Source organism: Pundamilia nyererei, unplaced genomic scaffold (assembly GCF_000239375.1).
Source record: "Pundamilia nyererei isolate P.nyererei 1_Seehausen unplaced genomic scaffold, PunNye1.0 scaffold00039, whole genome shotgun sequence".
NCBI classification, from domain to species: domain Eukaryota; kingdom Metazoa; phylum Chordata; class Actinopteri; order Cichliformes; family Cichlidae; genus Pundamilia; species Pundamilia nyererei.
The window spans coordinates 2,659,026-2,685,494 of record NW_005187440.1 but is presented as its reverse complement, the minus strand read 5'-3'; the positions used below and the strand labels follow the sequence as shown (position 1 = coordinate 2,685,494).

The window sequence follows — 26,469 nt, the reverse complement described above, 5'->3', positions numbered from 1 at the left end:
CTGTTGGGAAGACGATGTTGGAGAAACGCGAACATGTTATTTGTACTGTATAATCTGCAGATTCTGACAGAAATCAGCAACTATCCTTTGAAGCACCGCTCCTCTCTAAAACAGCAATAAGGATAATTATTAGGCCATATGTAAATAACAAAATAACTTTATAACTTAAAGCAAAATTCTAAATGTAAAGTCAGAAACAAGTCTTTATATTAAGGGCCATCAGTCAAACAATACTGTTTGCTCTGGGTCTAAATAGAGCGCGTTGTGTGTGACGTCTTCTTTTGCACATGCTTTGAGGGTTCACACTAGAGTGCGTTTGCTGTCGCATTTTATTTGTAGTGTCAACAAGCAGACAAAAAAAATCGGATTTGATCAAAAAATCGGAATTGACCTGCAGTGTGAACGTAGCCTGAGACACTGATAGTTGGTTTATCGCTAGTCTTCATTAAGAACAGTCACTAGATGACAACACTTAAAAGTCCTGGTTTGACTCTTAAATACTGTCTCACTTTTTTTACATTTTTTTTAATCTTTCACATTTGTTTTTAAAGCATAGTAATGGAGGAAATCCAAAAGGTGATTTCATTAATCTGTCTTTCCAACAAGCTAGCAGCATGAACACAGTTGCATAAACAACACATGATTAGTAGAATTCAATTAGAGCATGAATTTCTGGCAAAGTGTAGTGAAGACTGGGTCCATGTGTAAATAAACAAAATTTTTACAGACACTTGTTGGTGTGAATTTTATGCATATTGGCAGTAGATAATGTGAATTACACTCGATTGTGTAATTTTTTTTCAAATTGAATATGACTCCCTGCTGCCAGGATTTGCAGTCATTTGATTTCTTCTTTAATGGTCAGATGATTTTGATATAAACATCTTTAATGCTGAAATACTGTTATTTAGCCCAAACTAGAGCATTTCAAAGGTCTCCTCATCCGTCTTGGATTGTAGATTGGTGACTTTGGTTTGGCCCGGGAGTACGGTTCCCCCCTGAAGCCTTACACCCCGGTGGTGGTTACCCTGTGGTACAGATCGCCTGAGCTGCTGCTTGGCGCCAAGGTGAGAATTCAAATTCACACACTGCAGGAGTCTGATGAATCCTGAATACAATAGCTGAAACTACAGACAGTAAAGTGATGGCCTTTCATAGATAATAGTTACATCATCCTGACTGATTGTTTTACACAAAGGCATATCTCTCCAATAGAAGACAACATCTGTTGAGCATTTGGCTTGTAACACACCAAATACCACAAAATGCTATTAGAGTTTTACATTGCATGATTTATGCTGTCAGACGGCAGAGGCCTAGCGACCCGTCAGTGTGCATCCACTTTCACATAAACTCCAGGAGGAACGTGCCAGGCAGACAGTCTACTTTATGTTTCTGTGGACTGCCACTGTGTTTGTTCTTCTCTCCGCAGGAATACTCCACAGCTGTGGACATGTGGTCAGTGGGCTGCATATTTGGCGAGCTTCTTACCCAGAAGCCTCTCTTCCCTGGAAAATCTGAAATTGACCAAATTAACAAGATTTTCAAGGTAAATGCTTTCATTTGTGCTTATAAAAGGTGGGGTATTGTCACTATAAATATTGAAGCTTTTCTTTTTACTGCTTGTAAGGTTTTCTGTCAGAGTGCAGTTCTGCAGTGAACCACAGGGTGGAGCTGCTGGTAGCTGTCACCCCAGATGATGTTGTTATACCTTACACTAAATGATCTAAATTAGGCATAACAGCAATATGAAGCGATGTTACCTGGGCCTCCCATGTTGTTGTTACCAGTAATCAGTTTTGAAATGCACCAAGGACTGGCTACTTGCCACTTCTGCAGTTAATGAGCACATCAGCCAAACTGGGAATCTCTCGTGTCCACTTTTTTTGTTTTTGTTTTGTTTTTTTGGGGGAGTGGACTAAAAGTATGTCTGCTGACTTGTCTGTGTTGACTCTAGGATCTAGGGTCGCCCAGCGAGAAGATCTGGCCCGGCTACAGCGAGCTGCCCGCTGTGAAGAAGATGACTTTCACAGAGTACCCCTACAACAACCTGCGAAAGCGCTTTGGAGCACTGCTGTCAGACCAAGGCTTTGACCTCATGAACAAGTAGGATTTTTAGAGACTTTTTTTTTACTCTTGCATAAGAAACATAACTCCTTTCACTGCACTGCAGTCAGGTTGTAGTATTGCAGCTATTGTCTGTTTTCATGTGTCTGTAGATTCTGTGTTTTCAAAAGATACTAAAGAGGTTATAAACCATAAAGACACCATTTGAAAAAAAAGGTCAAATACATTATAAATTAGCCATTTTTAAGGAATAGAGAATAAGTCCCATAGACTTGTGTAAATATTTGATGGCAAATTTTCAGTGTTGAGAGAACACATATCACTGGTATACAGTGATGAAGAGCATGTATTAGGTAACAATCAGCACGGCTCCTGCAGTGGAAATTGCCTTACTTGGACGAACCCTTTTCTACCCTGTCAAATTCTGTTACTCTTTCCACAGCTTTTTATTTAGTCGGTGCACTTCTGGCAAGCTTTCTTAAAACATGACAGCAGTAGTGGATATATCCCAGCAGGAGTCCAGTTCCATCCCCCTTGTTCCGTTTCACACACACGCACTCACCATGGTGACGCTCCACAGTACAGGAAAATGTTTTAGAAAACACACATTTAATAGGGAAAATCAGTGATGGCTTCATAATTCTTTCTCTCACATTCCAAAGATCAGCTTTGTTCTGCACTGCGCAGATGAGCTTCTCAACTCTCCTCTCAGGTCTTTAACCAGCCACAGAAACTTTTCTCTACACCTGTAAATGACAAAACCATGCTGGTCAGCTAGCTCCCAGCTGCAGAGGATGGTAACAACATGTTTGCTGTGCTGCTGTGTGAGGAACCACAATTTGGTGGAAATTTGGTTCATTTCCAAAATTGCTGAAACTTCAGCTGTCAGTGTACAACACGTAGGGAAGTGCTGTTAGAAAAGCTTCACAACGGAGCAGTACAGAGAAACTTTGGAGGTGTATCTGGCAGGTTGACATTGCAGAGCAATGGTTTTTTTGGTTGTTGTTTGCAATATCACACCTCTCCTGTGTGTGAAAGCAATTGAAGACCCAGATTCAGTGTCTAACTGAAGGAGGTTTCAATTCACAACTCTTTAACCTGTTATACGTTTACCATTTCAACATGTAGTAGTTAAGAGATCCCAATTTTAATCCTCCTAGAGAGCCAGAATCCTGCCTGTTTTCTGTCCTGTTTCTATCCTGTTAGATAATGAGTTTCCATTACCTGGTGTCCCGTGCATAAATAGGACCGTAGTCCTCAAATGAAAAGCAGCTGGGTCCTCAGTCAAGAAAAGGAACAAGCTTACAGGACAGGAAGAGTGCACATTTTTGTAATTCCATAACAAAATGGTGCATTGGACACAAGTAGCAGGTTTTGTCTTATGTTGCTAGTATAGTGCTCTTGTCTTCTAGACCTGGTGTCTGTCTAATCCCAGCCATTAATCCTCCTGTAGATAAATTAGTAGTTAAATTAGAGATCATTTGTTTTGTAAAATCTTTTATGTTTAATGTCTGCACTCACTTACGGAGGGTTCCCCTCAGACACAGTCTGAGTCTGTGTTGCTCCTGTCATGTATAATTACGACTGTTTAAAGAAACTCTCTGGCCTTTGGCATCAGCACCACACCTTGTGTTCAGACTGTGTCACTACAGGGCCTGTTATACACTGTTATACACTAAACACTAAACATTTTTTTTCTTTGACTATGTAAGAGTAACTTTGCAGAATAATCAGAGTGATCCTTGTTAATATTATTTGGGGACGTTGAAGATTAGGTGGGTAGTCCTTCTGTAGACAACCACATTGTGAATATGAATTTTTTGACATCATTTAGAGTAGAAAAAGTAGGGAAAACAACGGTGAAATGGAGCTTTTCAAGCATTTTGATGCCAGTTATATGCCAGCGTTACTCAGTGTGACTGTGACCCAGTAAAGTAAAAGTCAGCTGGCACATGTGTAATCTTCAAATGTTCGCATCAGACACAACCATCAGCAGGACTTTGATTACACAGAAACCATTAATTAGCTGTTAGGCGCTGTTAACTTACAGCAACCTGTAAAGCTGCGTCAATCCCATCCATGCATGCGTCATTCTGCTGGCCATTTCTCGTCACTATTTTTTGGCCATGGCACAGAAAGATCGCTCCTTCATGGTTAATCCTACCTACAGAGCCCTGATTGGTTTTCCAACTGTGGAACTGGCCTTCATTGAGCTAAAAGGCAGACCCGTTTGAATAGCAGAGAAAAAAAAAACCTGAGGTGAGAGCAGGTCTGGCAGTTTTGTCCACACAAGAAGCCTGAGTTCTCCGAGGCAGTTTGGCATCTCTGATGAAACGCTGCTAAAACATAAGTTTAAAATTATTATTGATTGTTTTCCAGGTTCCTCACCTACTGCCCCAGTAAGAGGATTTCATCAGATGAGGCTCTCAAACATGAGTACTTCAGGGAGTCTCCTCTCCCCATTGACTCCTCGATGTTCCCCACCTGGCCGGCTAAGAGCGAGCAGCAGAGGGTGAAGCGAGGCACCAGTCCTCGTCCACCCGAGGGAGGCCTGGGCTACAGTCACCTGGTAAGAGCATTAGGCCTGACTTTTCTCCATTACACACAGCTACCAGGCTTTCTGAACGCTGCCTGTGTTAAATAGATTACAGACCTACAGGCTTCTGCTTTGTGTCCGCGTATTTCCTCCTCGTGTTTTCCATGATGAGCACTTTTTAGTTCCTAATGTTTTCAGCAGTGGTCCGGCTCACCCAGCAGCTTAAGGCCACTACTGAGATTTTTCAGTGGAATTAAGTGTTGGTATTTGCTGCCTTACACGCCAATTAGACCATGACAAGTGTATTTTTGTCTCACTTTTCTTCTCGTCAGGGTGAAAAAAAAGCTTGAGCTTGTGATTAAGTATTTGGAGTGTTAATAATAATAGTCTTAATACAAACTGTTAGTTGTAATCAAATCTGTCATTAAATTCAGGTTAGGGGTTTCCAAAGGTAACTAGAGTCATAAAATAATATTGGTCAGTTTTGTAATAAGCATGTAAGAAGTGCAAGATTTCAAAAGTTTTTGTTAATGTTACAAGTTGTGAATGTTTCCATTGTCTCTGTAGGGCGATGATGACCTGAGAGATACTGGCTTCCACCTGACAACCAGCTATCAGGGGGCATCTGCAGTCGGTCCAGGATTCAGCCTCAAGTTCTGAGCCTCAGGCTTCAGGACGCCCAGCTGGAAAACAGGAAAAGATCCAGCAAAGACTCGTGGGACTTCTTGTTTTGTTTTGTTTTTTGTTTGGAACCGGATCGTATCACTGGTTTACAGCTTTAGAGCAGATCAGTATCTGATCATTTACAACTGTTACCACATAGTCAAGACTGTCTCACAGCAAGACTGATGGCTCAAACCTGTTGAATTTCCACTCTTCCTGTTTGTTTGTTTGTTTGTTTTTTTATATTAAGCCATTTAACTAACTGAAATGTGACCTTTGTAGCTCTTAAAGAGGAGAAACAACCATAAATCTATTCGAAAGTGTTTCTCTCATGTTTGACTTTTATTTTCCCTTTTATATTTCATGAGAGAGGACCAGGTTTTATAAATGGTTGGTATTTCCTGGCTGCCTGAGCTACTGTATAATGATGCAGCATTTGCTGTGTGTTCCATCCAGCATAATGTTAAAATTTAAATGGGAATGTCAGCTCTCCTGATGACAGGGAACTGATGTTTTTGCTAGAAATAAAGTTTGAAACTTTGTTTTGTCTGCCTTTTTTCCCATATTTATAAACTCTGTCCAAGCTATGCAAACACAACCGCACACTGCCAAAGGAGGGGGAAAAAAATGAAGGGAAGTCGAGCCTGAAAGAAATCCAGCCTTCAAACCAGCTTGGTAGCTGCTGTCCAAAAGTGATGTCATTCCTTGTGCTGCACACTTTGTCTCAGTACTTTGTTCTTTCAGGGGGAAACAAAGGCCCCGGCTTGCTTTGCTTTTGTTTTTAAATGACTCTGACTTCAGAATGAAACCAATAAATTCTTTGATTTCGAGCCAAAGAAAAATAAACAGTGCAGCTCGGGTCCCTGCACGACTGGAACAGGTACTGAAAAAAGTCCCCTCCTGTCCTGGGGCTCGCAGAGCCAGCACTAAATGGAAATATTCATTAATCAATTTTATCTATCCCCTGGACCCACCGTAGGCCTTTCTGCAGATTATTACACCTGATGTGTTGAATAAGCTTGGACAGAGAGCTGCGAGTGGAACTGACTGCTCAGTCCCTGGAGGCAGACTATTGGCCTCAGCGTGCGACTACTAAAGTAAGCTAGACGTCTGAGGTGTTCCATATGCGGTTTAAGGTCCAAATGGTTCCAAAGGCTGTAGACAACATTGTTTATTCTGGCTTTAGTAGCTTACTTGGGCAGTGTGTAAATTATTTGAATGCTATGCATCTAAAGCAAGGGCTTCTGTAAGTTTTTCAGGTCCATTAAAAAAAAAAAAAAGACATTTGGGACATTTTGTAGAAGGCTATGGTGAGTTCTCCCAACAGTACTAATATCTTCTGGGTTTCTGTGCAACTAATTAGTCCCTATTTTTCAGAGGAATCCCGTGGGTGGCCTTGGACTCCTTCAGCTGCCTTAGCTGAAAGAGCTTTGAAGAAGTCCAGGCTTGATGAATCCAGACTGACGTCATCGTCCCGAACAGCTGATGAGAGCTGCACAGAACTTTCATCACCAAATAAAATGCAAACCACAGCATCTGCCACAAACAGCTTTTTACAGTCAGGTAGTGTTTTCCACAAAAAATGTAAAAAATATCTGTCACAGAGCATTTATTCTTTGCACAGATGTAAACGCATTGACACAAAGACGGTCAACAATTTTACGTGGATACAGGAAGAACGTTTAAAAAACAAAACAAAAAATACTAGTATGTGCCCTAGTGAGTGAGGTCTCCTGGTGACCATCTGTGAATATGTCCTGTTCAGTGTGCAGAGGAGCTGGGCTGTTCTGCTTCAGAAGCGCACGCGTACCCTCCACGAGTAGTTAGTGAGAATTTTGTTCTTCTTCTTAACGATGCAGGTGTACGTGCCTTCGTTGATGGCGTTGGCCACTATAGTAATGTGGTCGTCTTTCAGTGAGATGTAGTTTGGGTGAGAGAACTCCAGCAGCTCCCCGTCCTTGTACCAGCTGAAACAGGATTCGCACGTTAGAGACGGCGCTCAGCAACTGCAATACTGTAGCATCACTGTAACCAGGTAAACTGATAACATATTGGAGGGAGAGAGAGAGAGACACTCACTGTACTTTGCCTTTCTTTGATGCTATTTTCTTCCCGCAACGAAATGTCAGTTTCTTGCCCTCGACCACCAGCTTGTGTTTGGTCCTTGGGGGAGCCGGGGTGGGAGCTACGGTGGGGAAAGGGAATTCTGAAGAGGATAGAAAAGAAAACACTGGTGAGCTGGTGCACCACAACAGGAAATGTAAAGGTCATAACTTGGTGTTCTTAACCATAAAATGATTATCAGTGTGACAACTTGCAAGATGTGGGCTAATTTAAACGATAATACAACGTTTGGGTTGAATATTAGTAATTTAATCACTCTAACCTGTAGCTGTGTTTCCATTCATATAGCCGGTGTGTGGCTCTTGGCTGACTTTATCTAACTTAGTCAGTGTGGCTGTATGAAATAAATGTTTCCCACCCGTGATCAAAAAGGAACTAAAAGATTTGTGATAACCATAAACCTCAGTTTCTTTCACTGTCTCCAGCTGTCACAGCCTTTCCTCACACAGCAGTGCCTGAAAGGAAAATGTGAACTAGGTGCAACAGTTTATTGAAATTATGCAATCATACATGGAAATACTGTATATACGGCAAAAACAGAGTTTGTGTGCAATTCTAGTGAGCTTGAAAGTCATTATTGTTATGACCACCTTTATTCTTCCACGCAGCCTGAACTCTCTTGTCATTTCTTTAAGTAGTCATCAGGAATAGTTCTCCAGGGTTCTTAAAGGGCATTCAAAGCTCTTCTTTGGATTTTGGCTGCCTTTTGTCAAGATAATCCCACACTGCTTCAATAATGTCGAGGTCCGAGATATGCCAAGTTTTTGTCTAATAGCTCTTTGGGAATCATCTTGTTGGTGCAAAAATACGATTCCATGCCTGTCAAATTGTGTTATCTTTGGTATTTTTCATAGATTTGACTAAAGAAATGGAAAAGATGATGCTTTTTTTTTTTTTACATACTGGCAGTAATTCTAAGATTGTCTGTTATGTGTAGACACAACACTGATTCATCCCTTGAGTTAAGCATCTTTTTATGATTGAATGATTGATAGGTCAGTCTTATGAGACTTAACAAACAAACAAACGAGTGAAAAAGCAGCCAATGTCCAAAGAGAAGCTGTGAAAAATCTTCAGAAAGCCTGGCGAACCATTCATCAAGAAAACTTTTTTAAAAAAGTACAAGAAAGTCTTGTTTATTGGAGCAAAAAATTAAGAAATTAAGTTATCCTGCTTTCTGCTTTCCACTATGTTTTGGATGCACATAGTGTCATTTGTACTCCATATTTTTTAAGGTTTAGTTACTTATTAGTTATTGTTTTAATCTGCTGAAACGCTGTATTAATGTAGAATTACTGTAGGTAAAACTACCCGAGAGTACATAAGTAAATAATATCCTCTCTAGCAGCAACATTAAAGAGAAACACAGATGAATGAATGCATGTTCCTGCCTGATGAGTCATTTTCCTTTAGTACTTTAAAGATATTCTGTGTGGGCACTACACAGACTTTTGATATAATACTCTATCTGGGCGTCGGGCTGCACATGAGAGATTTTTATCAGTGTTTTCTACGCCAGGTTTCTTCACTCTGTTTATTTATTTTTCACCAAATATATAAATTTCTTGATTTGAGCCCCCGTGCGTTCCCCATGTTTTGTTTGTTTTTAAATCCCAGAAACGCCCATGCTTTCACAAACGCCTCGCCAAAATGCTGATTGCTGTCAAAATCATTGATAGCAGCGTTATCACGTCAGGCATCCATGCTGCTAACCTGCTGGCGGTGTGCCTGTGTTATCAGTGTAATCTCTCCCATCTGGTGACAAGCGCAACAGGCCGCCTCGTGATCAACTCAGAGTCTGCCTAAAAAACAGTCGCTCTCGTTAATGCTGCAAAAATCCAAATTGACCTTGTGTGTCTCTAACCCTCAAGCCACAGTCTGAAATTCCAGCGGTTTGGAGTCACTCAGGAATTTTCCACAGCCGTACAACGTCTCCCAATCAGCAATGAGGAACAGATTACTGTGAGCCAGGAATCGTATCCTCTTGCCTCTCTCCACACTGTCCCCCTGTTGCTGACAAAAAAATCTCAGAAAGCCACAGTCTGTGGGGCTGTGATAGTTAAAACTGAGCCACTTCTTGTTGTGCAAAAAAAAAGGAGATCTCTGCACCACAGCATCCCACAATAAACCTACAGAGGCAGTTGTCTGATGAGTGACACTTGTGTAAAGCAGCCCTCACTGAGAGAGCAATCGACAGGTAGCGGCCCTGCTGTGTGAGCGTTCTGAAACGCTGCCACTCTCCAGAAATAAAACACAGACTCTCCCAGCGCCAAGTGTAATCTCCCTACAAATCAGACCCTTGAAAACCTCCAGCGCAGCTCTGCATGGCTGGACCTGTTGGCTCCCGTTGCTCCATTGGCAAACGGTTCACAGCAGCTCCTTGTGCTGCTCAATTGAGAGAAAACTTTCTCTGTCTTCTTTTTTTTTTCCTTCCCCCTGGACTCCTGCTGCCGTTGCCACTGCTGCTTCTTACCGTAACAGAAATCACAGCTGGAGGGGCAGTGCTTCTGCATCAGTCTGCGCTTGCTCTCGCAGTAGCCTTTCCGAGCCCAGGCCGGACAGATAAATAGACGATCCAAACATCCTGGAGGAGGGGGGAGAGATGAAGTGAGGAGGAGGGTCAGATGGCAGCTCTTAGTCAGGCAAAAGAATTGGAACACCTCCAACCCTCCAAACACAAACACACAATCTGCTTTTTGTGCCAGTGAAAATGACTCACTATGACACACGCTAAAGACCACTCGTGAGTATTTTGTACAGTATTCATTAATGTTTCGCTTTCAGCCATCAAACGCAAACATTGTGCTCTACATTATGATTGGTTTTGATCAGAAGCGCGCAGCAATACTCCTTTACAGGAATATCTAGATGCTTCTAATACCAGCATCAGACTACATTCTGAGAAAGCGTCCGATCTGGGCAATGCCTTAAATCATCCCAGTGGGATGTTGGACAGCGTCCTTTACAGGACATATGCAGTTTGAAGGCCAGTTGGAGTCTAGACCCAATTCGTCATCTCATCTGACAGCGGCAGCATCAATCTTGTTTTCCCTCGGCCATGTTTAACAACAACGTTAAGGAATTCTTGAACCTGTCAAACTGCCCGAGGGAATGAATTCTCCTGCAGGTTCTTCTGTCAGGCTGTTGAGAGGCTTCCCAGATGCACCGTCAGTTTTCTGCCCTTGTGAAATACCAGTTGACACTCAATGCTCATTTTCAATCCTGATGCTGCCATATGTGTCATCAGCCTCATCATGTGTCTTGATCCCAGCTCTTTATGGGCCTCATTCATTCAATCAAGAGGCTTTGGGATGCCTTTCAATGTGTCATCTAGACCACATACGTCCCCCCAAATCCTCAGATGTGTTATGAAAGTACAAAAAGAAGACCTTTAATGTTTGTGTGAGAGAAAACATAAGGACTGTGAACAAACCGTAGAGCCGGTGCAAACCCCACACCTCATCCTGTGTGATGAGCTTGCGCCCTGTCAGAGTTGCATTCAGGTGCATCAAAGCTTTGGGATCCATGGAGTGCATGAGTCCCAGGACGTGACCGATTTCGTGAGCCGCCACGTGGACGAGATCCGTCAGCCAAACCCCTGCAACAGAGACAGCTCAGCTCGGTGTCTGCTGCATTCATTACTTCACGCATGAAATATTAAAAGTTTCAGCAAACACAATAAAGATGCGTGCCTTTCTTCCAGCTGAAGCGCATGTTTCCCAGAATCCAATATTCGTGGTCGTCAAAGTGGATCTCGCCTGTTGGCGGGAAGAACGCGTGAGCCAGTTCTCCTGTGATGCCATCGAAACAATGGTGCAAGTGGGACTGCCAACAGTCTGTGTGGTTGACTGGATAGAAGCCTGCCAAAACAGAGAAACGGAGAGAAATAGCTCGGAGCCAAGGAGGGAAGCCCTCCCTCCATTATTCCTGCTCCGTGGAGACTGGAGTGGGGAGATGATGGATCACAAACGACAAACTCAGAGGATGACGACCATTCCTCTCACTCACTCTGAGAATTTATGCAGGACTCTCGAGTTTGCACCCAAAGGGGGCAGATAAAGCAGAATTTGGGGACTTTTGCCATGAGCTGATATGTCTGGAAGTTGTTAGACATTTTTTTTCATTAAGAATTATGAATATGTGTTGAATATAAGCTTGGTAATGTCATTGCAGTGCTGCGATTTAATGTGGCAAAGAAATTGCGGCGACGACAGCAGGGAGAAACAGAAAAGTCTGGCACTCAGAACTAACCAAGCAACATCTTTTGAGGGAGAGATGCACCCACCGATCTTGATGTCCGCCTCTTGGTCGGCCGGCACCTCTCTGAAGGTGAACGGCGAGACGTCGCTCCACATGCCAAAAGCCTTGGCGATTCCCCGACGTGTATCGCTGGCGTTCATCAAGTTTGTAGGGAAGGAGAGCAACCTGCTCGGAAACAACAGCACGGTGTGGTTAATAGTTGTCCCTCAACACATTCCTCTACAGCTGAGGAATCTGCCAAAACACAATAGCTACTGTTCAGACACAAAAGAATTCCCACATTCCTCAGCACAGCTCTGTTTTAGTGAGACCAGATAGTTTCTAATATCACAGTTAGACAGTAACTTAATAAATTGTTGATACCATCCATTTTACTAGTGCGAAAATTACTTAAATTAAGCTGTTTTTAAAAAAAAAGTTTGTCTACCACCAACCAACGGTTTTTGGAGCTCCTCTAGCTCAATCTAATCTTCCCGTTAGCGGATCATTTTACAGCTCCAGGATGAATAAAGTTACTGGATCTTCTCCTGACAGTTAACACAGCTCAATCCAACTCTTTGGAAGCCAAGCAACTGTGGCGTGACTTTCAGAGTCCCCTATGTGCTCACTATTTTACAGTGTTCACAGTCAGATGATAATTCAGACCACTTTTTGGTGCTTCGACAAACTTTTGGTGGACAAGGTTCAGTGCAAACAGTGACTTAAGATTGGAAAATGTAGCAGCTGACCCACATCAACAGTAGTTATAGTGCACGATTGTTTGAAATCTGGAGCCTCGGTCTCTCATCTCGGTTTCTTTTAGCACTAATATTCACCCTCCCTTTGCCTAATTTGTATTGCTTTTGTGCATCGCAGGCTGTAAATAAATACTTGTATGTGAGCTTGAACTTGTCCCATTTGAGCTTCTCCGGGGTGAGGGTGTAGCGCTTGTTCCTGGAGAGGTGAAGTACTTGTGACCGGGCCTCTTTGCGGATCCCGATGAGCAGCACAGTGGTGTGAGCTTCTTCCTTGGACAAAGAGAAACTTTGAATGAATGACCTCACACTGTGACAGGAGTAACTGAATCCTAAAGACTCGTTTGGCTTTCCTAAGAATTCAGTGAGATTCAACATGGTCACATTAGTGAATATTACATTTTCAACTTTCCATCTCAGGAAAGAAGTAAGAAAAAAGTTGCATTAAGTTTGATACTTTTCACCAGTATGTTGAGTCTGATATCTCTTCGGGGGGATGACAGCTGGAGTCTGGACTCTGTTATAACACTGAAATGCTGCCTATGGGTGCTTTGAGTTTTAATGCTTTCATAAATATTCTGCGGCTGATGTTGACTTGCAGAGATATTCCATAATAGTGATCACACCTTGTAATAAATCTATAACTTTCTATGGAAATGGGTTTGAGCAATAAATCCGCTTTTCGGCACTAGAAGAGAGGCTGCGATTTCTCAGTTGAGGAGCCCATTCCTGTGCTTGACAACAGGAATGTTTCTCGCACTGCCTGATGGCTTTAATGGGGTTTTAAGGAGGCAGACATTTAAAAAGAGAAACTGCTGAGGGTACACAACTGGCAGTCATTGGGAGACACGTGCACAGCACACGCTTTTGAAGGCGCTGGGTGAATATAGGCTTAAACCTGACTTTGTTGAAAAGTACCACTTGGTCTGTTATACCTGGCTCTTTACAAGAGCCTGACTGATGAGCAGGAATACCGTGTGTCAGGTGAAATGCAAGGGGATGAACAAGATTTTATAGTAGAGAGCGGAGCAAAGTGAAAGTTTTAAGTATGCTTCAGACTAAGTGTTTCTTCTGTGGTCTGACAACAAGATTAGAAATGTCCTTTCAGGGTCTAACATGCAGCCAACACGAGGCTATGGGTCATGCTCGCCAAGTCTCTTTGGGTGTGAAACTAACCAGTGTCTCCATGTGACTGCAATCATCGTCTGAGTGAAAAACAGAGAGCAAGACACCACAAATTCTTAAGAGTATTGGGATTCTTTTTCACGAGCATTCAGAACATGCATAAATACTGATACATTTAGATTTTTTCAGGCAAGAAATGACACAACCTCTGTTAAATCGTGGATGCGCTGATTAAAAATGGCTAAAGGTTCAAATAAAAAGGTCAGATTATGCACAAGTTGTCCCCGTGAGCCATTCAGTTTCAGACAATTTTTCCTTCTCTTGCCTCTCTATGATGTGATTATGCGTGGATATCTTTAATATGGTCATATCAGGCACTCTGCTCTGATTGTAACCACCGAAGCCCCAAACCATTGGCTGTTTGCATCATCTGCTTGTGAGGGGCAGCCAATCAGAGAAAAACCTTACTTTTACAGGGGTACGGTCCTACTTCAGAAGTCACTTGGATATAAAGCTGGATTCTACTGTAAAACCACAACTCCAGGATTCTTTGAGTACCATGCCTCTTTTTTTTTTATAATATCTCTGACACTAAAACCCAGTACAAATATAATTTTCTTTTATAAATATAAGTTTCTTGCTGAGGAAAAACACTGAAGATGGAGAGAAAATATCAAAGTCTCTCCCTTCATTTTGGAATCTACGCCCAGTCCTCCAGTTCCTGTTCCTGCTTCACCCAGTCAAGACAAACAGATGCAGTACTTCCTTCATTTCCTTTCCAAAATAGTACTTTGGGTGGCCAGACTGTCCCGCACCGTTATTAAACTTCACGATCTCTCGTGGTTTGGTGTTAAATATAACATTTCACTACCAGATTAAAGGCATAGGTCACTGTTTTATACAAAAGTTGCTTTTCCCGACCTCAGCTGACATGCTGGAGTCATGCGTTCAGTGACTTATGAGGTGTTAAAGCCAGCGCGTTTCTTAATGTGTCACGTCTTGTTATATTCACCACAAAGCTCATCTGGCATGTTTGCCACAAATAAAGATGAACCGCAAACCCACTAGTCCTCTAGACTAAACCTCAGAGCCGGCGGTGAGAGCTGACAGAGGGCGAAACATCTGAGGACAAATCCCACATGGATCGTTTGGGGAGTCTGGAAGAGTTTAACCTCGTTTCCAGAAATTTCTAAACAAGGGATTATGATTTTCATCTGAACCTCAGAGACTTTGAGGGTTCTAGTCAACAAAAGCGATTTTCTGTACACAAATCAAAACACAGACTGTCTGTCGCACTTTTTGTCAACACGCACATATTCATGTTAAAATGAAACAGAGTGAGGCTGAACATTGTCAAAACAAATATTGTTAATCTCGTTTAGTAATATAGAAATAATAAGTATGTTACAGCGGATAATTGCCGATTCATTTCAGTATAAATCAATGAGAAATGCTCTTTGGTTGTTCTGTTACTTAACTTCATGAAGTTGTGTAATCCCCACCAGCGGGCTTCTTGACTGACACATAATGAGAGCGTGTGGCAAAGGCAGTGACATAAAGCGATCCCTCAGGCTCTATGTCACAGCGGGTGGGTGGCACTGAGTGAAATGTGTGGAGAAACACATTTATCCAATTCGCTGAAGATATTACTGCACAGAGACCCATTCCATAGACATAACCTAATAGCAGCATTCATCTAACTTCACATAATTGAATCTGATGCCTATTACCATCACTCATTGATTTCATGTGAGGATTTCCAGCTAAAAATATCTTTGAAGATCCAGACGAATGGCTTGAAATTGCACGGATTCTTGCATAATGTAACAGTGAAAGAAAATGATGTGCATCGTTCCTAAATGATCTGGTATTTTCCTGATACCCGCTGCTCTGTTTTGCTGATTGTCAAGTGGGCACCGCCAGCACAACTAATAATAAAGCCGATAATAACCTTTGTGGATTTGTGGTAAATATATGGTGCGTTGCTTTTACCTTACCTCTTACTCTCAATATAAAACAGCGTTTCATTGCTGGGTTCACCATTACTGCCACTTTCACCATGAACTTTCAATAAGCCTTACTTTTCTACCCCCGTATGTAGTCTCCTGTTACATAAACAGTTTTGCAAATGGAGCAGAATTCTGAATGGAGTTTGGCGTTATGTGACTTCAAAAGGTAACCAGCATCTTAATAACTTCATAAGCACAACTATGTACCGGACTCTGCAGCTGCAAGGAAAAAGTGGTCACAGCATACCTCTAATCTCCAGGTGGGAAACGCTGTGGTCTGCTGCATCCCTGCAAGCAGAAAGCTGAGCAGCACAGCAGCCAGCAGAGGTGCGAAGCCCCAGTCGCCGTTTCGTAAACTTCTGCCACTCTGACAGCTCACCATGGCTGCCATAGCGCACCTCCAGGGGAGACAAAAACAAGAAGAATCCCTTCTGCAAAAGACTGCTTCACCATCTATTCCAGTGAATGCTACTGCGTGGCCATAGCACGCATCGCTGCTGGTGGGTCACTACTTGGGGAGCTTGTGGTCGCTGTGCGCAGCAGGCAGCGCAGTCCAGCCCCGCGGACCGACCGGGTTGTGAAAGCAGTGCAGACTGCATCAGCTCTGCTCGCCTCTCTTCCGCACAGAGCGCCTGCCAGCGGGCTGGTTTCACGTTACTGTAGACGGGGCAGGGGGTCACTGTCGAGACGACCTAATGAAAACCAAACGTCCGTCAAACCACTTGTTGCAACCGCCGGAGATGCAGCCAAAGCGGAGTCAAAGGCTGATTTTTTATTTTTTGGGCAAGATTAGTTTTTGCACGTTTATGTAACGCTGCTGAGTTTATTCTTCTCCTCCTTACAGCGTGGCAGATATTTTTAGGTCAGAATAAAATCGGTGCTTTATTTAGTCGGCTGTTTTGTTTAAATTACTCTATAAGAGACAGTTTTAAGTGTTTATTTTAAACATTTTATTTTAGTTTTACAGCTTGCATGTCCAGGAAGAAGAGTATGATATGAACAATGAATGTACCACAGATAATAGATTTTACTTGTAGTTTTCCAGCTCCAGAGGTGACACTAATATCGTGTACATGGTGAAACTTGAGGGGGTATGGACAACTCCTTTTCAAACAAATAATGTAATGATATTTTGTAATGATTGTGAAGGCACATGTTTGAAATGTTTGAAATAAAAATGAACTGAACTGAACTGAGGTGGTCACAAAAATATTGATGATACCAACCTGCTATAGTGGATCGATACTAGTGCGATAGGATCAATATTTAGTTTCTATTTTTCAAGTTCAGTATGGCAGGGCAGTGCCCATCTGAGTCTGATAAACTTTGTCCAGCTGGGATGTGGAGAATCTGCAGCGCTTGGAGAGAAGAGTTGAGCTTTTGTGAGGGAGCCACAGGAAGTGGGTTAACTAAGCCACCCTCCTCTGTACTATCCACCTCCAGATACTGTCTAAAGCTGGGCACAGTGACACAGGCAGCCCTTTATGGTTCTGGTTTGTGCTTGTCTAATCCATTAACATGCAATCAGTCCAGCTAGCTGCAGGGACATCAACTGAATACTCTAGACCTTTGGCCTCAGATAAAACTGTGTCCCTGGACTCAGAGAAGAGAGAGCCCTACCATGCAACAGCAGTTTTTCCTGACACTTTCTCCAAAAGTGTGACCTTTTTTTCCAAGATGGAGTGCTGGAGCAGGCAACATGCAGGCAAATGTCCATGCACACGTTGTGCTTGTCTTCGTCATGCAAAGAACCCAAACCGGTGAGGACAAGTGCAAACAAAACTACTGCTTAAAATCTCTCGAAGGTACAGTTTCCAGAGGCGATCTGCAAGTCCTTCACTTATCACGTTTGTGTTTTTTAGAATGGAAAAAAATGTGCTTGCTAGACTGAATTCGTATCAGGCCTCTCTGCATTGGGGGTTTATTTGTGTCCAGTTTTAAGGAGGGATCTGTTTGTTGGAACCTTTCACACTTTGCTTCAGAATAGTGTTACTCTGTCACTCTCTGCTGCTTCGTTTCTCTCTCTGCTCATCAGCAACTTCTGCTGATTCCCCTTTGTTAACACCACCAAGCAGAAAAACTGCAGATTTAGTTTTTTCTAGTACACCCTTGGGTGAAGCCAACAACAAAATGTCCGGGCACATTTTGTGCTTGTCCTTGTCATGCAAAGAAACCAGGATGTTCATCACTGAGATTTGTTTTATATTCAAAAAGTCCAAAACCCACTTTTTTCCCACCCCAAGTTTGGAAGTCTTCCTAGTTTATCAACTGAACTTGTTGTCTGTTCTTCCTTTTTCAGCCAGACTCAAAATGCATAGTCGATTCCCAGAAATCATCACAAAACACAGACACGCGACATTTTAAATTAACTGTTGTTGTTCAGACGTTGATTAATGAAAATAAATTTGTTTTTTATTTACTTCAGAGGTTCCCATTTAAAGAGATTAAAGATGCCACTAATAGCTTGGTAAACAGTCAGTTCATTACACTGTCAATCTGAGCTGACACAAAATAACACAGAAGAGTAAATCTGTACAGGTGTTGATTTAGTACTGATGATATTAAACTTTCCCTTTTCATACATAAAGACACTTCCAACCATGATGCATAAAAGGTGGAAAATGGTGCAGAAAAAATCCACCAAAATGCAGGAAAGGACGTGTCAGAAATTTAAACTTGAGAGAAACCTGCTGCTTCTGGGATGAAAGTCAAACCATAAGCAGTGAGTCAAAAATAAGGTTGAGTCTAATCACAAAAATGTTCCATGAAGTTGTTCCCCTACAAGACGTAGTGACACTTAAATGGCAGTTTACATTTGCACCCTCTGTGTGACCCTGTTATGACTCTGTATTTAAATAGCGTAGAGGTATTTCTATCATGTGATCATTTTTGTGGCTTTTAGGTCAAATCTTGTTTGAGTGTCTCTGACTCCGGTTGGTAAATAGTTGCTTTTTCCCCCGACACACAGTCTGACTGACAGGAAAATTGGTGGAATTTCTCAAATTAATAAATACTTCATAATGTCATGCCAGTTTCAGGGTTCTGGTATTATGCATGCTGACTCGCATGCTTGGCCCCGAGGACACATAAATGATATTTAATGATGATTCTGCCCGTGTTTTTCCTTCCCGTGACAAGCCAAGATGCTCTAAAGAAGACAGATCAACAAAAGTAGAAGGTAATCAACATTTTTTTTTCCCTGAACTTAACTTTCAACAAACTAGAAGCATTACTGCAGCATTAAAATGCTTTATCTGCTTGATTTGGTACAGTGACCAAACCCAGAAGTTATTTCATAGAAATGATTCCACTGGATCCTTTTCTAAAGTGATGTAGCTGAATGCACTCCCACATTGTTTGTCTTAGATAACCCAGTAGCTGGAGCGACCAATCCATTTTTGTAGTATACATTTGTGTAAAATGTTACAACTTTTTCTCTCTCTTTTTTTTTTTTTACATTTTCTTACCGAGTATATCGTGTGCAGCCCAACTGCTCGAAGGGGGAGATTTTCTTTTTCCCCTGGTCTGATGACCTTCCCCTGAGTTTGTTGTTCTAGTACACCCTTGGGTGAAGCTGGGAAAGGTCCTCAGCCAGCTGACTGTCATCTCTGGCCAGACCTGGCTAATCTTTTTTCCCTTAAATGGCTGGAAGCTAGACCGCTTGAACTCATGCGTCACTCATCCAACCACAAACCACTCTACTTACACACTGATTTTCTTTTTTAAGTAGCTTAACTGTGATTAACTGAGGTGAGTAAATCACTCTTTGTTATATGGCCAAGCCACATGTGATAGTTAGATTTCTTTCCCTGTGTTTGTCAGTTTGTTTGTTTCTTCCAATCATCTGTTTTGGATTTTTTTCATGGCTATGAGCACAAACAGCTTCTTGTGACCTCAGTATGCATATGATAACTATGGTTATAACCACTTTTTCCTTTAAATTGTATATGTCATTGGAGGGTTGACATTTTGCCTGATTACATCATTGTGTGTGTTTGATGATGACACAATAAATATATATACAATAATAATAATAATGGATTGGATTTATATAGCGCTTTTCAAGGCACCCAAAGCACTTTACAATGCCACTATTCATTCACTCTCACATTCACACACTGGTGGAGGCAAGCTACGGTTGTAGCCACAGCTGCCCTGGGGCAGACTGACAGAAGCGAGGCTGCCATATCGCGCCATCGGCCCCTCTGGCCCACACCAGTAGGCGGCAGGGTAAAGTGTCTTGCCCAAGGACACAACAACAAGGGCAGAGAGCCCGGGGATCGGACCGGCGACCTTCCGGTTACAGATACGCTTCCCAACCCCCTGAGCCACAGTCGCCCCACAATACTGTGCAAAAGTCTTGAGCCACTCTCATTTCTTTACATTTTGCTTCCAATGAGTCAGGCCTTCTTGGGATTTTTAAAATGGTCTTGAACAATAGTTCTCCAGGCTTTCTAAAGGACTTCATGAGTGTTGGTTATTTTTGTTGTTGTTGTTTTTTATATTGGCTGCTTTTTCACTTATTTTCAGTCCAGTCCTTGTACCTGACCATTGTCAGAGAAATGTTGTTAAGCCACTTAACACTGACCTATACATCATTCAAGCACACAAAAATGCATCTAGCTGTGAACCAGTGCTGTGTTCACACATAACACAGTTTAGCAAAGAACCATTTTTAAATTGTATCTTTAGGCATTTTATTTCCATCTGCTTTTCCCCCCCCCCCCCCCCCCCCCAAAACAAAACACAAAAATCTTTTTTTCTTTCTTTAGTTGAATCTACAAACAATGAAATAACACAGTCTGACAAACATAAAATAGTGTTTTCACCCTAACATGGTGACTCCCAAAGGGCTATTAGCTAAAGAAGTTTCATATCTTGGTTTGATGTCCAGTGTCTCCTTAAATATTTGAGGAAACTGGACAAGTTGGAGGTCTGGAGAGAGGTACAGTGAGTGTCTGCAGTCACCCGTAAAACACGGTGGAGGATCTGTTGCAGTGGGGCTGCATTTCAGCCAGTGGTTCTGGAGACCTTCTTAAAACAGATGGAATTATTAAAAAAGCAGAAAAGTCCTGTCAGATTTTGATCCTCCACCACCATTGATCTGCTATCTGTATTCAGATTAGCTATATATTTTTTAAGCATAGCAGTGATCACAAACACACTGTCAGTGGAGTAAAAGCATGACAATGTGTTTGGGAACACCATCAGTCATGGATAGGCCTCCACGGAGCCCGGACCTCAACACTACTGCTGTACTGTCGGATCGTCAAATGACAGCCAACGTCCAAAGAAGAGCTGTGAATGTTCAAGAAGCCTGAACTATTCATGAAGATGAATTAAAGAAATAAATGGAAGACAGTTCAGGCTGCGTTGAAGAACAAAGGCGTTCACATCAAATATTGTCGTTCAAGCTGGATAGAATTTTACAAACACGTTTTGTTTTGTTTTTTACATTTTTGTGCCCTATATTCTGTGTCTTTGCTTATGTTCCAATAAACTATTTCCCATTTTCCTAACAACATATAAAAATACTTTTCCAGTGCTGTATCCATCCATCCGTCCACTTATTTTCTGCCTCATATCCGGGTTTATATCTAAGAATAGGGCGGAACCCTTTTTACGACGCTTGTTTTCTTCGACCTTTGTACGCGGTTACACTCGTGGCGGAGGAAATGGCACCCGTCTGGTCTCGCAGGCTTTACAGTGGCCAGCCAGTCGGGTACTGTCGAAGCTGACACGTAAGCTTTCTAACTGCCTCCTGCAACACAGAGCTCACCTTGAAGAGAAATATGGTTTTAAGTGGAGAGAGTGCAGGTGTGTGTGGGATATTGAAAACATAGCAGGTAAGAACTGCTGTCAGACATTTCCTCCCCTCCGTCCCTGTACACACAGCCATTAGCTCGGATGGCTAGCACTTAGCTTTTAATCCCATAATCTCAGTCGTTAGCCTCATGTTGTTTACCCCTTTAAGAGTGCCGTGTCCTTGTCTGGGTAGCACCTGAGCCGTTTTTCTCCCGAGGGTAGTTTCACCCAAATTTCAAATGAAGTTTGCATTGGCAGTAAGCCGGAGTTTGGCTTTTAAACTACCCACTTAAAAATAAATTCCCTGGCGTTACTTTCGCGGAACTCAGTGAGACTATTTCTCACGCAATTCGTATTTATTAATTCATGGCAGTTTAACAAACAAACTCAACATGGTGTGTACATGTCTACAAACAGCCTTAAACTGTGTGAACATTTGCCAGAAGATGGAGGATGTGACGTGGTTGTGGACGTCAGTAACAAAGTCTGTGTGAAACTTTTAGAAAAAAATGCGTAAAAGTTTTTAGTTCTTCGCCAAAACCAAAACAGGATAGTATGTCACTCCTGTTTTAGTTTATCTTAACTTTTGGATTGTTTTTATGATGACTTTTAAGGCCCTCTCTGGACTTCCGTCAAAGTATAATTGAAATCATATGATACCATAAACTTGTGGTTTCAAGTCAAGACTCTGTTAGCCATCCCTGTCTTTTTAAATCTCTCTTATAGACATTTCTTTTAAATAATTGGGCTTTCTCAGTGTTGAGTTACTGTTGTGTTGTATAATGTGATCTCTTTTGGGTGATTATTTTTCAATATGTTATATTTGCTTCTGCTTTTAATCTCCATGTACCCAATACATGTGTCAGACTCAAACAGCTAAGAGTACTAAGTTGTGACCTCTTGAAGCTGGCATTCATTTCTTTCTTAAAACTGGGGATCTTTTGTTTGTAAGGTAAAGGCACGTATTTCCTCAAAGTACTAAAGTTTACTACCTGGCTTTGTTTAGCGTATTGGAAATGACATGCTCATATTATGGCTGTGGTCTTGTAAACACTGTCAGGTGTCTATTTTGTAAATTTATATTTTGTGTTTTTTGTTTCTTGCAGAAATCCCAGACTCGGAACATTTAGGAACATTGCTCGTGTTGCAGACCGCCTTGAAGGACAATGGCCAAAGAGCAGAAACAAAGCAGGGCGGAAACGTTTTTACTTGCAGGGTCGAATGGTCATAATGGCCAGCAATGGGCGACTGGTATGAGTAACTCTGTGCAAAATCATCCTGCACCTGCTAACAAAATGTCAAGGATGGCTCGCGTTGCCTCGGATGTAAGGCACAAGTGTGCGGCCTACGTGCTAGCATTGAGGCCATGGAGCTTCAGCGCCTCACTAACGCCCGTGGCCCTTGGCAGCGCCTTGGCGTACAAACTGGATGGCTCCGTGGACTTGGTCGTTCTGATGGTGTGTGCTGTGGCCGTCCTCGTGGTTCACGGGGCGGGTAACCTTGTAAACACCTACTATGACTTCTCCAAAGGGATTGACCACAAGAAGAGTGATGATAGGACTCTTGTGGACGAAATCCTGGCACCACAGGATGTTGTTATGTTTGGCGCTTTGTTATATTCTCTGGGGTGCTTGTGTGCCACTCTGCTTTTCTTCCTGTCTACGCTGAGGCTGGAGCACCTAGCCCTAATTTACTTTGGGGGTCTCTCCAGCTCCTTCTTATACACCGGTGGTGAGTGAAACGTTAAATTGAGTATTAATCACTGCTTAGCTGTTTGTCAACACACATCTTAAATTTAAGCTGTCCTACGCAATTTGTTGGAGGGTCACTTTTGGTTCATAGCTTTGCAGATAATTTGTACTGTGCATCTACCCTAAAATCATTGAGGTGCGATTCAACGCTGAAAAAATATATTTCACAATCTGGTGGCAGATGTTTAAGAGACAGATGACTGAAAACTGGCAAAAAAACCCATTCCCACAGTTACCTGTTTGTTGAATTTGGGTGAACTGGCCCTTTAAGAAAGCATTTCTTTAAAAACACGACAGAGATGTGTCACATTTTTTCATGAGGTGACGTTTATGCTTTCCAACAGAAAGCATTTTCATCAGGACTTTTTAAAAACAATTTTTTAAAGTGTGATATTATTTTGTTTTAGGAAAAAAAGTTCAGGTGATCAGGATTCATATGTAACAAAACATTTCTGTCAACCTATCAGAGCTGATTTTCAGGGAAAATGTTTGTCTACCAGCACAAGATGTTGAATAACTTCTATTACCAGATATCTGCAAATGGAAAGGACACGAGTTTTGGTATGAGAAGCTTTCTGGTTTCTGTTTGTAGTCTTATGTAATCGTATGAAGGTAAACACTTCATACAAGGACTGGATTTGCTTTAATGCAGTCTGAAAACCAGATCATCTCATGACAGTGTAACTATTTATTGGCTTTTGAAAATATTTCTGCCTTGCTAAATAATGAGCGGTAGATGCAACACAAAGTATTGGCCTGAATTTACTATGATTATACCAGAGTGCTTATAAGATTGTTGAGCTTAAGCAGAATTTATGGGCCTGCAAATGTGTTGGATCTGTGTACGTGTTTCCATTCGGACAGTGATGCCTATACCATAACCTTCCATGTAACATGATGTGCATCTCCCGTCGTCACGTTGCTGAAAATGGCGGATGTAAGCATCAAGTAGGCCGGAGTAGGAAGGGACTGACAGCAAAGTTCAGTTGGAATGGGGAAAAGCACCCAAGAAACCGCAATAAAAACGCAGACAGTAGCTGCAGTGGACTTTTGTAACTGTTTTTACCACTGTGTTAGTGGACAGTGCACATGTTGCCTCTGTTGGACTGCAGGCAGAATTTATGGTCCAGGAGAGGTGGCACATTCGCTGACTGCTGGCACTTCAGGGATGGCCTGGATGCCTGCAGAGAGCATCTGTTGTCAGATGGAGGCGATGTACAAAGTATGTCGCACAACTGGTCTAAGGGTTACTCCAGCTTGTGGTGTTGGTCAGTGAGCCACAGCGAAAAGCGAAGTTTTCTCTGTGAAGCAGCCACTGTCTGTGCTTTTCTTTCTGTATTTATTCGCAGTTCTGCTGTTCCATGTGTATTCCACTGTCACTCTCTTCACTATTCCCTTCCACTTTTCAGCCAGTCACCATATGTCCAGATGATAAATTACGCTTCAGTATGCACACTAGCTGGTGGGTTCCTAGATTGGCTGTTTGATAACATAGTCAGGCTAAGGGATCACTTTATCTATCACTTAAATTTCTAACATTGTGTTTAAGTAGAGTCAGTTGCAGTGAGGTGGTGGAGGGGTCGGGTATTCATAGATCCACTCAGGCTGAAGTCGGCAGAGGTGTAGGGTTACATTTATTCCTGAAAGACTTTACCATTACAAATAATAAAGTAAAATGCATCATTTGAATGAACGGTGATGTGTTTTTAGGAATTTGATCACTGCTAAGGGGAAAAAAGTTGGTGTTGGGGAACATCACTGATATAAAAACAGCAGTTTACTGGCTGTGGTAGGTACTGGTGAGTGTGTGATAATAGTTGGTCCGTTTTTCAAACTGGCTTGAAAGACTTTACATGGCAGTGAGGCACTAATGAAAGGCTTAAAAAAATCGTGATGATTCTGACCAAACTAAGACTAACTAACCCAAACTTTTTAACAATGCAGTACCCAGACTGCTGGAATACTCTTTTTAAATGTACTGCCAAAGTTTTGACTGTGAGACTCGGTGGAACTCAATTTGCTGTTTTTGACCGATCCTGTTTTCTCTTCTTCTCCAGGCATTGGCCTCAAGTATGTGGCCCTGGGAGATGTAGTCATCCTCATTACCTTCGGCCCACTGGCAGTCATGTTTGCCCACGCGGTGCAGGTCGGGTACCTCTCCGTGCTCCCGTTAGTGTATGCCGTCCCGCTGGCCCTCAACACAGAAGCTATCCTCCACAGCAACAACACACGAGACATGGACTCTGACAAGCAAGCGGGGATCGTCACCCTGGCCATCCTCATTGGACCTATGCTGTCTTACATCCTCTACAACCTCCTGCTCTTTGTCCCTTACGTGCTCTTTTGCATCCTCGCCACCCGTTACACCATCAGCATGGCACTGCCTCTGCTCACGCTGCCCATGGCCTTCTCCCTGGAGAAGCAGTTCAGGAGCCGATGCTACGCCAAGATCCCCCAGAAAACAGCCAAGCTCAACCTCCTGATGGGACTTTTCTATGTATTCGGGATCATTCTGGCTCCTTCTGGCAGCCTGCCATTACTGTGATTTAGTATAAAATTCAAATTTTGTCGATTTAATACTGACTAGTTTACGTACTGATTTGTATTTGTATTCATACAAAACTGTCTAAAGGCTCTCGCTGGCTTTAATTTATTGTTTAATTTATGACCTGAACAGACTTAGCTCCTCCTTCGGGATGCTGAAAACATAATCAAGATGCTTTTATCGAGTATTAAGCCTGCTGTAATGTGTTGGTAAAAGTACGAAGTGTTGGTGTTGATTTGTAGGGGCAGGCAACATTTTCATCATATAAAGACTAAAAGTAAACCTACTGTTGCCATATTTCTAGACATGACATATAACATGATCCTACAAACATCAGTAAACCATTGCTGTCCTCTCATTATGGTACATACTCTTAATTTGTTCATTGTGGTTTTTATTTTGGAGAGCCTAATAGTATTTTGTCAGTAATAAAAGTTACTCATACTGATGTGCCATGTCTTCACTTTGAATCAATGGTAAGATTGCTTACTCATCTTTAATCCAGATCGGTTGAGATAAGTAAACATCACTAAACACTTAGAAATCCTTAGTTTTACATTGGGTGGGGGAAAAAACAACCTCCAAATATGAAAAAGAAAATGCATCACACATAATGACAGAGCAACTAATGCTTCATAATATGGACACTTCTCTCATGTTCTTGGAGCGATACAAAGTTGGCATGACTAGTAGCACAGTCTTATTCATACCACGGGGAAAGATCATTTACATGTCTAAGGAACTTAGAAAAGTGACTGAACTTCTTTAGGGTTTCTTTTTTTGAGGATGATGATGTTTCACCTCTCTTCCAAGGGGCTTCCTCAGTTCTAAAACCAAAAGGTGGAGACAC

At 42.1% G+C, this 26,469-nt stretch overlaps 3 protein-coding genes across 3 annotated transcripts in view; 2 read left to right on the top strand and 1 right to left on the bottom strand.

Moving 5' to 3' along the window:
• Nucleotides 1-5,796, top strand: part of cdk11b (cyclin dependent kinase 11B) — a 15,506-nt gene extending 9,710 nt beyond the window's left edge. The window contains exons 12-16 of the mRNA XM_013910250.1: nucleotides 960-1,067; nucleotides 1,433-1,549; nucleotides 1,958-2,106; nucleotides 4,447-4,636; nucleotides 5,171-5,796. Of these exons, the coding sequence (XP_013765704.1) occupies nucleotides 960-1,067; nucleotides 1,433-1,549; nucleotides 1,958-2,106; nucleotides 4,447-4,636; nucleotides 5,171-5,263 (657 nt within the window). The 3' untranslated portion in view covers nucleotides 5,264-5,796. The remainder of the gene's footprint in view (nucleotides 1-959; nucleotides 1,068-1,432; nucleotides 1,550-1,957; nucleotides 2,107-4,446; nucleotides 4,637-5,170) is intronic.
• Nucleotides 5,797-6,432: 636 nt separating this feature from the next.
• Nucleotides 6,433-16,119, bottom strand: mmp23ba (matrix metallopeptidase 23ba). Its single transcript, XM_005730772.1, has 8 exons — nucleotides 15,766-16,119; nucleotides 12,521-12,657; nucleotides 11,676-11,815; nucleotides 11,083-11,250; nucleotides 10,824-10,988; nucleotides 9,864-9,974; nucleotides 7,346-7,472; nucleotides 6,433-7,233 (listed from the first exon to the last, which is right to left on the bottom strand). The coding sequence occupies exons 1-8, from the start codon at nucleotides 15,907-15,909 to the stop codon at nucleotides 7,059-7,061; spliced, it is 1,167 nt and encodes a 388-aa protein (XP_005730829.1). The 5' UTR covers nucleotides 15,910-16,119; the 3' UTR covers nucleotides 6,433-7,058.
• A 5,018-nt stretch (nucleotides 16,120-21,137) lies between these two features.
• On the top strand, nucleotides 21,138-26,067 carry ubiad1 (UbiA prenyltransferase domain containing 1). The gene is made up of 3 exons (XM_005730771.1): nucleotides 21,138-21,364; nucleotides 22,430-23,054; nucleotides 25,132-26,067. The coding sequence occupies exons 2-3, from the start codon at nucleotides 22,490-22,492 to the stop codon at nucleotides 25,617-25,619; spliced, it is 1,053 nt and encodes a 350-aa protein (XP_005730828.1). The 5' UTR covers nucleotides 21,138-21,364; nucleotides 22,430-22,489; the 3' UTR covers nucleotides 25,620-26,067.
• Nucleotides 26,068-26,469: the final 402 nt, after the last annotated feature.

What these genes read in the sequence shown, in the direction of transcription:
- mmp23ba (XM_005730772.1), bottom strand. Translation starts at nt 15,909, where the DNA reads ATGGCAGCCATGGTGAGCTGTCAGAGTGGCAGAAGTTTACGAAACGGC. An exon ending in GCGCTTCAGCTGGAAGAAAG is followed by an intron (nt 10,989 to 11,082) that starts GCACGCATCTTT and finishes TCTCTGTTGCAG; the next exon opens with GGGTTTGGCTGACGGATCTC. An exon ending in TCAAAGAAAGGCAAAGTACA is followed by an intron (nt 7,234 to 7,345) that starts GTGAGTGTCTCT and finishes ATCCTGTTTCAG; the next exon opens with CTGGTACAAGGACGGGGAGC.
- ubiad1 (XM_005730771.1), top strand. Translation starts at nt 22,490, where the DNA reads ATGGCCAAAGAGCAGAAACAAAGCAGGGCGGAAACGTTTTTACTTGCA. An exon ending in CTCCTTCTTATACACCGGTG is followed by an intron (nt 23,055 to 25,131) that starts GTGAGTGAAACG and finishes CTTCTTCTCCAG; the next exon opens with GCATTGGCCTCAAGTATGTG.